Source organism: Ceratina calcarata, unplaced genomic scaffold (assembly GCF_001652005.2).
Source record: "Ceratina calcarata isolate Rehan_Ccalc_2016 unplaced genomic scaffold, ASM165200v1 scaffold551.2, whole genome shotgun sequence".
NCBI lineage: Eukaryota > Metazoa > Arthropoda > Insecta > Hymenoptera > Apidae > Ceratina > Ceratina calcarata.
Genome location: NW_017176693.1, coordinates 59377 through 71257, shown reverse-complemented (window position 1 = coordinate 71257; position 11881 = coordinate 59377). Strand labels below are relative to the sequence as shown.

Sequence of the window (11881 nt, the reverse complement as noted above, 5' to 3'; positions counted from 1 at the left end):
GTTTTCTGCATCGCGATCTCTCCGCTCGATCCTCCATTCTCCTTTCAATCTCTTTTTATCCCGCGGCATTGCACCGATTATGGTTTTAATCGAATTTAGGGAATGCGGCTATTTTAGCAGGAGGGAGCGGAAAAAACCGCGTTTCGGCGCCGCCGGTAGACTGGCCGGGGATTAATTAAACGTACCAACGCCAGTACATTCGTTCCGCCGTGTTACGGAATGTAAAAGAGGCGTGTGCCACATCAACATATTCTGTGACAATCGTAGAACGACGACGAGTCCCGTCGCTTGCGCGACAAAAGCTTAAGTCGCGGTACAATGCGCGAGACAGCGTCGTCTCCAGATTATGAAATTTAATTAAAATTTCGTACGGGGCCCGGCTCGAGCCACGACCATTTCTCATCCTTTTTCAATCCCTCCGATCCCATCAACCCTTCTTCCCGCGTTACGCGTTCCATCGAGTGTCCCTCGATTTGCTTTGAACGATTTTGTTTCTTCCTCCTCCTCCTCTGCATCCGTTCTCCTCTCTTTTTCACGTTATTTCCTCTTTTGGTAGAGTTCAGCGATTCGATCAAGGAGACAATGATATTTCTCCGTGAAACACGAGACGAATTACATCTTGACCGGTCAACGTTCGCCGGAGGCAGTCGAATTTCAAGTTTCCAAGTGTGGAGGAACACTCTTTCACGAATCGATAGGCTAACCGATTTAGAGCTCGTTTTTTCTATTCGTATTGCCTTGAGCCCGTGAGCGCTAAAAGCGGCAGAGTGCTTTTAAGGGTTCACGTCTTTCGTCAAGTATAACCAAATTATTCAGACCGCGTCTTGAAAGCTTAAGCGAAAAATAATCCCTACAGACGCGACTGTGCCAGAATGCATACATCCACTACATGGATCGTATTATCTAAAAATCTAATTAAAATTCATTGTGAGACCGTCGTAATTTATATCTATCTAAATTATAATGAAACCAGGTACACGTGGTTCAACCTGTAAGTTTCTGTCTCTCTAGTCGCGGTTACATGAGTTCTTCCTCTTTCCTGGCATATATTTTCTTCCCAACGTCTCGAGAACGCACGTGGAAGCTAATGGAACTCCGAAAAGAGGCAGTAGTAGCCATGAATAACTAATGCTCCCGCTTCTGATCTCGAAAGCTGCTCTCTACGCAAGTTTGCGTGACGTAACGGGAAACAATAGTCGCGGGACCAATCAAAACGGGAATGTGGACTGATGACTACCCATTTGATCAGCGGTTTATTGCGTGTCGTGGCGACTTCAAGAGAAAGGTGGATCACCCGTCGTATACATATATGGTTGACAAATACTGAAACTGTTCCGAGTCGTCCGAAATAATAGGAAATATGCGAATGGCATAATATTTCCCGTCGATTATCTGGCTTAACGATCTGCCTTCATTCGTGATATCTTAATAAATGATATACGAATATAATGGTACCTATTATTTAAGGGCGGTATTCTTCAAAGATTGGTCGAAGTTGATTAAGAGATGTTTCAATTAATTTATACAATTAATTGATAACTCTTGCAGTCGCGGTATGTTTATGCAGACGGACCTATTATTTAAGACAATGAATAATAATGCGGTAGTTAAAAGTTATTATTGCGTATAAATGAAATATAATTACGTTTCCGAAATCAGTTTCGGCCGAGTTTAAATGAATTTTACGTTACATTTTATGTGTATGTTTATCATAATTGTACATGATTACTTTATCATAAGTCATTAATCTTGCGTACTTTTCACCTTAATTGCCTGTAATTCAGATTCGATCTCTTTAATAACGTGTTTTCCCTTCCAAGTTCGATTATGAGCTGTCCATAAAAATTGGTATGGCCGATATTTGCGATGATTTTAAACAGGCAGCGAATTAAGAACGATTTTCGTCGTTTATTCTCGGCGAGGCGAGATAAGGGGATCGTTAACACCGGAGGAAACCGCTGACCGGTGCTGGTAGCTTCTTTGCGGATTCGTATGCCTTTCTGAGAACGAACGCGACGACGGAAGGGGAGAGGCTAGTCGTAGAAGCGACACGAGTCGCCGATTGTCCTCCTTTCCGACGTTTCGCGAGGTGTACGAACCGCACAACGTGCTCCAGACGAGGACGAGGAGAAAGTGCAAAGAACTTCGAACGAGCTGACCTGGGAGAATTTCGCAATTATCGCGAGGCTGATGTGCGCTACTCAGATTTTGCAACGGGATGCATCCTCGGGGCGGACGAGGACACCGGCCGCGAAATAAAATTTGCATCTTATACGATAATTACGTTGAATAAATTCGTGATGTAATTTACGTAAATGCGGGTTATGAGAACATCGGGTCGTTGATTAAAGGATGCTATTTAAAGACGAGTCATGCTCTAATTTTAAATTAACAGTGCCAGGTCTTTGTACTTACTCCCATGTCAATGCATGCTTTTTGGCAAGTATTCAGATATTGTGAGTCTAGAAAATTTGATGAAACCTATGAGAAAAATTGTGAAAATTCCATCTACATATTTCCTTGTTACATTTTATTTTTATGAATCATGCACAATCAATTTTACGTTGAACTTCAAAAGGAAGTCCTAAAAACAAGGAAGAACGGGTGTTAAATACGATGTTGAACCCATCGATGGGGAAAATAAACGTAACGGAGTATCGCGGAAGATGTAACATTATGGTGGTTCGACTGGTATCAACTCGTATGCTAATGAATCTGTGTGTCAGTGAAGACTGGTTTGCAAATGGCGACCGTCCACCCTGAGGAAAGTGTCAGCCATTTCTACGCAGCGACTTCCTGCTTTTGTCGCTATTCGTCCGAAACAATTTTTACAGCAAAACTGAAATTCATTTCTATTCTTGCAAATATTTTAGAAATAAAGCAATTTATAAAAGACAAGGTTTCGGGTAGGTCCGCGTACAATAAAAGGGACTTTCATAGTTCCTGTAAAATTTGCGAAGGGCCCTGAAAGATAAATGCGAAGAGGAGGATTTATCGTTGCAACAGTTTATTCAAGGTTTCGAAGTTCAGGTAGGAAACGTTAGGGAACTAATTCCATCCCAAATATCTGCCTGGGTCTTTCGAAACACAATCGAATTCTAGCAGATGTTCATAAAACCAATACCTGAACCTTTTGTTCGAGATTTCCCAAATACAAATCCCTGACAACTGACGGATGAAAATTTGTGGGAAATCTATGGTCCGAGGGCCCAAACCCTAAGCAAATTCACAATATACCATTTCATCCCTTACGGTTGCTACCTGAAGTAAAGGTCTTTCGGAAAAATCCATAAAAGCTATTTTTTATGGATGCCAATTTCCTTTGACCGTACAACAGAAATTAAATTTTATTAAGCTGCAAGTTACTGTAATTTTAGGGAAGCATATTTATGATTTAATCTTAATATGGGTCTGCAAAATTCTTCGGTATACTTGAACGTGGCAATTAAGTCAAGGCAAAATATAAGACCATTGTTAATCTGATAAGCAAAAGAAATATCTAAAGTTTTCTTTCTTATTTCTAGTGTGCTTAATTCAGATTTGATGATATTGCACAATATTTTGCAGTATTCATTTCATCAGGGTTTATTTCTTGAAGAACTAGTACGAAAACTTTTAAATATATTATCTACAAATTTTTATCTATTTTTTTGGAGATACGTTTTCCAACGAGATCGAAATTTTTAAATAGATTCGCTTATTCTGTTGAATCGAAAAATATTTCGTTCACACTTTCGATTTTTCCGCTGAAATACCACAGGCATCTACGTTACCGATGAGGAAAAGTCTGACACACGTTTCCATCAAAAGATAGAGCCACACAACTATCACTTGGGTTTCGTGCGCACACGTAACACCCATTCACCTTCACATCCATTTTCTCACATCAATCTTAATGATCATCGATCATCGACATTCACAATCAAACATTATTTAGTGGTATTTTCTGTAATGTAGACTTAGATGAAAAACGTACGTATTTCGGTTTGTAACGTGGAGGTCAAATGATCAAAAGGAACCACCGATCATTTGTACAATTTTATTAAGTTACTCATACTTAATAATGTCATTGTTGCCTAAAGACATTATGATTCCGTAAATGATTCCATACGACTTTGTATGAAAGCAAGCAAACTCATTCTGAACAATCTTTGATTACGTTGAAATTAATATATAAATCGAATATTATAAATCCATAAATAGTACATATCTAGAAAAAAATTCCACTGCCATAGGACACGTAATAAGCAAACAAAGCTGAACTGACAGAGCAACTGTCGAATCTGATAGTAAATAGATAGGATTAAGCAGATTGAATTCACAGATACACCAAATTAATTATGAGGTGAATTAGGTTTACGCGAGCCGTACGCGTGAAATATTTAAGTAAATTTAATTCCAATAGCGAAATTTCCGCTCAATAGCGACTAGAAAAGTGTAAATATACTAAATGTTCCAATTTCTACTCATTCGTTTAATGCATACAAAAAATTTGGGATTTTACATTTGGAAGAATCGCCCTCAGAGAAAACGATTCAGAATTCTTTTTACTTACGAATGGAACTTCGCAAGATTCCAATTCCTTCACACTTATATCATATATCATTCTTATGTTGTTTGAGTCGGTTCCGCCTGTACCACGGTTATGAAGATATACACAGAAACCCACTTCTCCGCGTGACTTTACTACTTTTATCCTAGACTATTTATGAGATTTCAAGAGAAGCTATAGATTTTGGTATATAATTAACCGTAACAATGCATTTGTCGGCTTCGCGTAAAATATTTTCGTCGCGGGCATTTTCTATTTTTATGCCACGATACGTTTCGGCATTACCGTGACGCGCCTGTATCTACTATGAGTGCCCACGTGGACACTTTTTTTCGTCCGACCTTTATCGTTGTTTCCTTCGAGTGAATCACTATTACAACATTACTTCTCAGCCATCATATTTCCAAGCCCGCATCGCACGATTTACTCATACCTGTTTGTCCACTACAGTTTCCCATTCTGTTGGACGACTTGATCTCATTATGAGATATTTTATTGAAAGATGCTCGAACCGAGTATTCTTGATGAAGTAATAATTAATTCTAATCCCGGACAAACTCTCGTTCCCCGGATCGACGTTTCAGGCTAAACCCAATTGTCATTAATGAGAAATGTTCTAGCGTATCACGCGCAGGCAACTGAATTAATTACGACTGAGACGCTTTCCGGCGAAATTAAATAAGCGTTAACGTTGAATTTTCATTTCCCGCCTGGTTGACGCCGAAACCAGCCGAATTTCAGGGACGCTTGCAGAGCTGTGCCACGTGCGATATCAAGGCCACGGCCAGCTTAACGAAAGAGAAAACAGAAGTGCGATAGTTACACAACGTGTAACGAGGAAGCTGAATAATTACAAAAATATGATCGCCCAATTGACGAATTGACGAATCAGTGACAATAGATATCGCGTTCGTTTAACTCTTGGGACAATTGAAACTCGCTGCTATCGACTTCCTATTATCATCGGATTTCGTGTTTTAGAAAAACAAGTCGCCAAACAAAATGGTCAGCTACCAGCGGCATGTACTGCCAGGAATGTCGAGAGATTTCGGAGTGAGTCGACTATTACGAAAGCGTCGAGTTTGATAAAGCTAACATCACACGCAGTCACGAATTTCCGTTGTAAAAACCTGATTTCCGGGAAAAGGGATAGGGGCCCGAATTTTTTATCTATAAATAGTCGACCAGGGGAACGATATCATTTTATACTTGTCACGTGTCGGCCGAAATATGCCAAAAGTGAATATTCCAAGTTAGTCAATCGGGTTGCGATAGACGGTCACAAACAAATGAACGATGAAACGAATACTTACTGATGAACGAATCGTTGCGACGCTACGAAGTTCACTTTAGGACCGTAAAGTGAATTAAACGATCGATGAGATTCGCGGAAAAATGAGCTATTACGTAATTTAATTACCGAAGCATTCAACGCGGTTTAAAAGAAATCTTACGTAACTACGAGAGGGAATTAAACGGGGGGAAAGTAACTCGCTCAGGCACAATAAATCGCACTGAACAAGCAGTATCCACTTGAAACCATTAATATATCACCGTCTCTTTCAAAAGTTGGTTAAGTTACGCGTGTGTGTATGTCAAGCGTTCGCGGATGCTCTGCTCTGTTGACACGGTGAACCGTTAGGTCAGTTCTAATATTCGTACACATCGTTATTACCAACATATCCCCGAAACGCCTAGTTTAAGGCAAACATCGCAACGTTTTCCATGATCGAGGATAATATTTATAATATTACTCATATTACAGAAATCTGTGCTACAAATCCTACCTCGTCTGAAGACAACCTTGAATATAATTGTATCTACTAGCCCTAAGTAAACGAGGGATAATATCTAGAAATTTTAGACTAACGTGTTCTAGAGACCCATCACGATAATTTACTATCGGCATGTCTAGAAACTCCTGAAGTCATTGCGCGGGTCATACGACCTATGTTAAGTCGCTTGGAAGATATTAAATCGAATCATATTGATAAGAAATGGCGCGAAAGTAGTTTCGATATACGAAACGCGTAGGTGGTCCTTATTACGAATATTTGGACCCGAGCGGAAACGCAGCACAAAAGGCTAAGACTCTTAAATAGAGGATGACTAATTTACCTTGTGGTATCGCCGTTTTTCTCTTCGATTTCCATACGCTCCATTTCCTTCTGCAACACGCCGCCTTCCGCAAACTTATCCAGGGACATGATTCCTCTCGTCGATTGGAAAATTCACACAAAAACCGAATAGACGATATTTACAACAATACTTCGACGAATCTTTAGCACTGTTCAATATAATATATATATTATATACTTTATATTATATATATTTCTATATATATATATTTTTTCTCTCTCTTTACTAAATATCTTTTTAATGCAGCTTTCCGCGGTTAGCTGCCGCTAATCGACTGAGGTAGACAAACACTGGCACTAAACACTGGCTGATTTCTCGTTCGCGCAGCAGAACGAACACGAATAAAAGAGAGAAGAGCAAGAAAAAGGATGAAAATAGGACATATATATATATATATGTATGTGTGTGTGTGTGGATGCGACGACGTATCCGCGAGTGAAGACGCGACTCACGTCCGACGTTCCAAACTCTTTTCAGTTCTCCGTACGGTAGCGTCCTCTCCGATCTCCTTAATTCCGTACTCCTTCGCGCGTGTTCCTCCCTCTTTCGTTCTTCACGCACGTCGTGACTGCTTCGCTAGAACGCGCTTCCTCCTGGCGTTCGGTCAACACTTTCCACGACGATGACACGCGACCACGCGTGACGTGCAGCGGTTATCGGGAACAGCAACGATTACCAAAGAGACGCGAATCCGCGGTAAACAAAAAGTAAAAAAAAAACGAAACAACAGTGTCGAGACGACGATCCACGTATGAATGCACCGACGTTGCAATCCTCCGTCCGAGATAGTGTCTCGCTCTCTGAACGACCGCCAAAGGGAAACTCGTGCGGGTGGAGCAGTTTCGTGCTTTCCTCCTTGCCTCGGCTTTCTACTACCGCTGCCTTTCCCTTTGGCCTTCCCTCGGCCTCGTCCCTTCTCTCTCTCTCTCTCTCTCACTCTCTCTCTCTCTCTCGCGCGCGCACGCCTTCCTATCTCTCTCCGTCTGGCCAACGAAGAAATCCCACCACGTATCGAAGACGCACGAGCACTTTTACCAACTAAAACGGTGGAGACAGCCGGAGAAGAGCTGAAACGTGATTGGTCGCTCGAGACGATTCCGGGACCGTGCGTTATCCGGTTCCCGCTACTGCTCTCCGCCGGGAAGAACGATGGAACACCGTTTTAACGCGATGACACAACAGGTTAAAAACGCCGGTACGAGAGAACGACGCGTACCACGAAATTACGCGGTCGGTTCTGCTGCGTGAACACTTTACAAATTCCGGACGCACGTGGGATATTAAATCGATCGTGTGCGGTGGTGAGGTAATGCCCGATGCGCGGCTTTTGCTCCGCCGAAGACGAACTGACACGACGACCCGGCTACTCCGTTTCGTGCGCTCGCGTTATACTATGATCGTAATGACACTGGCCTTAGGTTTCCGCGCACCTATACGTGGGTGCGCCCTCTCTCCGTGTTCCCCGGTCACTCTTTCTTCCTCTTTCTCTGTCCCGCTTCTCCCTTCTTTCTCTCCCACTGTGTCTCTTCCACCCTTTCGTACCGTACTACCCCTTTTCTTACGTTTTTGCCGGGCGTTTCGATCAACGCTGGCTGCGATCACGACGAATGCGCGGCGATCAATGGGACATAAATGCGCGTCGAGACCAGGGATAGGACTCTCGTCCGAGTTTCACGCACACCTCTCTCTATCTCTCCCTATCTCTTTCTACGATCGGAAGAGAGCGTGTAACGTCACACGGGTTTTCGAGCAGGTACGGAAGAATAAAAGACACACGCGGCTGAGGACCGGCGTGCTACGCTGACGGCGGTTATATTGGCCCGGGATATCTAACGAGAAAGCGCGCTGAGTACACTGATATTATTTTTATAACAACGCGGTGCGCGGCCGTCCTAGGCCGCGCCCAATATACCCCTACCCTCCACCGGGTTCAATCCCCTCCACGATTCCGTTCCTCCCTCTCCTATTTCCAGGGGAAGCTTTACTGTTCGTCCCCACCAAAATACATCGCAGCGTCGTAGCCGGCGTGTGAGACTCCGGAGGAGGGTGAATAGGAAAAGGTTCCCCGACTATCCTGCGTGGGTATATCAAAAACCGGAACATTTTCCTCGTACCACGAATATGAACGCACGTGTTCCCTACGTTCCTCATCGTTTCTCTATCGCTCGTAATACGTACTCTTCATGATTCAGGAAAACACTCTCTAAGATGGCTTCTGAAGATCGTTGAATGAGATCGTACTCTATCGTATTCTAACGCTGTCGGCGTACCACGCTTCTCGTGTAAAGAGTCGCCATCTGATGGACGCCGGCAAATACGAAGTTGTGCTTTTCCATAGTTCGCCCTGTTACTACACTACCCTTGGCTCGCTACCCCTAACAAAGAGCTTCGGACTAAACTCGATACGGAAATTAATTAAGAACGTCCATTGTCCGAATTAATCGGCAGACGAACCGTACTTCTTATCATTTCCTGCTAGGAACGAGAATTATTCGATGAAAACAGATTTCGTCTCGTAAAAAAAGATAAAAATAAATCGTTCAAACTTTACTTCGTAACGGCAAATAACTAAGAAATGTAACGCTTCACCCTTTTGCTCTACATCAAGAGCACTTCTCTGATCAACTTGTAACCCAAAGAGGAGGGAGAATACAAGTGCGCCCTACCACTGCGAGTTTCTAAAGACACCGCCGTATATACCCACTTTGTTTCGCGTGCATTCGACTCGCAGTTCATTAGCTCTCAAACCGTCAAGGCACACCGCGAAATGGTCGAATCGGCGAGCAGAATTTCGTCATTTGGAACCGTCGAAAATGAGTAATTATAAAATTGGTGGAAAACGAAATACAGATTTCTCGTTTTGTCCCGTGTAGGGTCGGGATTGATTCCGTTACGGAGGTCTCTTTGTTTGGCCAGGTAGGAAGGAAGGATTCGCCTTTCTTTTGTGTATGTCTGCAGGTATATGGGTGCAGGTCGACCGCGGGTATTCCTGGCTTTTCTGTGCTCACGTTTCATCGTGATTATCGTTGGCAATGACGAGGGTGTTATCCTTGAACTAAATAGATTTATCATTCACGGAACCGGATAGCATTTGAATTTTTGATGCATCCAAACGCCTTGCCCTTTCAGATCCGAAATCAATCCTGCTACGCCTACCTATAAAAGCTAAATTGTAGGCAGAAATTCAGCACAACGTTTCCATCTTCTCATGCGGGAGAAGAAAATAAATAATGAATTCTATATAAAACAGTGGTCCTAGCTTTCGTTCAATGAACCGACACAGAAAGATTACGCATACGCAATAATTTCTAGCCGAGTACCACCTGGGATCTGAACTGAATGGCACACCTGTGTAACTTGTGCCATAATCTTTCGGGAATAAAGAAAACAAATGATGATTACAAATCACCGAATTACGCAAAGGGGTTGGAGGATGAGAAAAGAGCGGACACGCCGCGAGGGGAGTGGCCACGTAAGAGACGTTGATCCACTATTTATAAACAAGTGGACAGCTAGTTATAGCACCGGGTCGAACTTGAATTTTGAACGTGCCACCACGGTCGCGTGGTCGCACCATGAATTTTTATTACACGGGGTAACTTAACAAGTAATAGAAACGCCGGTGCTCTGAGTGCAACGAATAAAGAGCCATTTACGGTCAGGAACGTTTATACGAAGCAAGTTCCCTGACATTTATTACCAAATAATTTTGCTCGATTCTTAAAATATGCTGATAAGCCATTCATGCCCGGACGACGGTGTAAACTTCGCTGCGAACTGCACGGTGGTTCTTTGTTCCCCGCAGTAATTACGGTTGAGGTAGGTTAAGGGGGTGTTTAAAGATAATTAATAGTTAGACGGGTCGTAAGTATCGGCGTGTCAATGAAGCGTAGCCAAAACGTGGCGTGGGATCCTTAAATGGTTTCCGGGCACCATAAGAATTAATGGATTTGACCCTGAAACCATCCGCGTTCTTTGAAATTGTTCTAAACATTTTCTTCGTTGCGCATTTTAACGCGAACGAGCGAGACGTTCGCTCTCGTTTCCTATTGCTGTGATTTTTTCCACGATCAAGTGAAGCGAACGGACGGGTCGGGTCTAAGGATAATTACTTCGGTCGCTGTCATCAACGTTATTTCCAATGGCAATGCTGTTCACGTGATTCCATAAAATTGTGGAGTGGGTAGTTTAATAACTGGGACGACCGTGGAAACGAGCGATCTGAGACGAAGGGAACAAGCGAGAGCGGGTTTCACCCCTCCGGGGTGGATCAGTCGATGGAAGCAAAGCAAGGAGGAGCGACGTAATTCGGGCCAGGAGGAAAGGGCCCTTCAAGAGGAGTATAGATGGCGACGGGTACACGGGGGCAAAAGGGGGAGGGTTCGGGTGGGGACAAAGAAGGTAACGGGGGTGAAAGAGAGAGGGACAGAGAAATGCGAGGGTGCGTAAGGGTGGCGGGATCCCTGGAATCAATAGTGGCTACGCACCCTTGAAGAATTTTCGCACCAGGAGCCCGGATGTCTCAGGACACGTCCAGAATGCTTCCCCTGTCCCTATCGAATTCTACAGCGAAGAAAATCGTAGCCGCGTTACCTTTTCATGTAGAAATTAATTCCGCGTTTTTATATTAAATTGTTTATAACCGCCCTTATAATATTTAATGTCTTTACTTTCATTTGGTTTCACAATGATAGAGGAAAGATACTTTTTCGAGAAGAAAGTAATATTGATGGTGTCGAACAATCAACGATACATTTAAGGATGTATTGGCTATACAGCCAATCCCAAAAGTTTATGCACTTTAGAAACTCATTTTTTAAAAAGAAATCAGACGTCGAAAGAACATTGCTCATAATAAACAACAAAAATTTTTTTTCGATTTTTCCGAAATTTTTCCAAGGGGTACCCCTTCAATTTCTTCCAAATTTTCGTTTTTCCTCAATAACTCCTAAACCGTTATACATACGAGAAAATTGTATACAACCTTTCTTGTAGAGGACGACGAGATCTACAATTTCCATGTAAAAATTTTTCGCTAGCGTCAATAGTTAACAAGTAATTTGCAAAAAACTGTTTTTTCGTTTTTCGTCAATAACTCGTTAAATATTAATGCTAGCGAAAAATTTTTACATGGAAATTGTAGATCTCGTCGTCCTCTACAAGAAAGGTTGTATACAATTTTCTCGTATG

At 42.6% G+C, this 11881-nt stretch overlaps 1 protein-coding gene across 1 annotated transcript in view; it reads right to left on the bottom strand.

The window, feature by feature from the left end:
* Window positions 1–6723, bottom strand: part of Imp (IGF-II mRNA-binding protein) — a 40357-nt gene extending 33634 nt beyond the window's left edge. Inside the window, exon 1 of the mRNA XM_026816822.1 lies at window positions 6671–6723. Within this exon, the coding sequence (XP_026672623.1) occupies window positions 6671–6714 (44 nt within the window). The 5' untranslated portion in view covers window positions 6715–6723. The remainder of the gene's footprint in view (window positions 1–6670) is intronic.
* Window positions 6724–11881: the final 5158 nt, after the last annotated feature.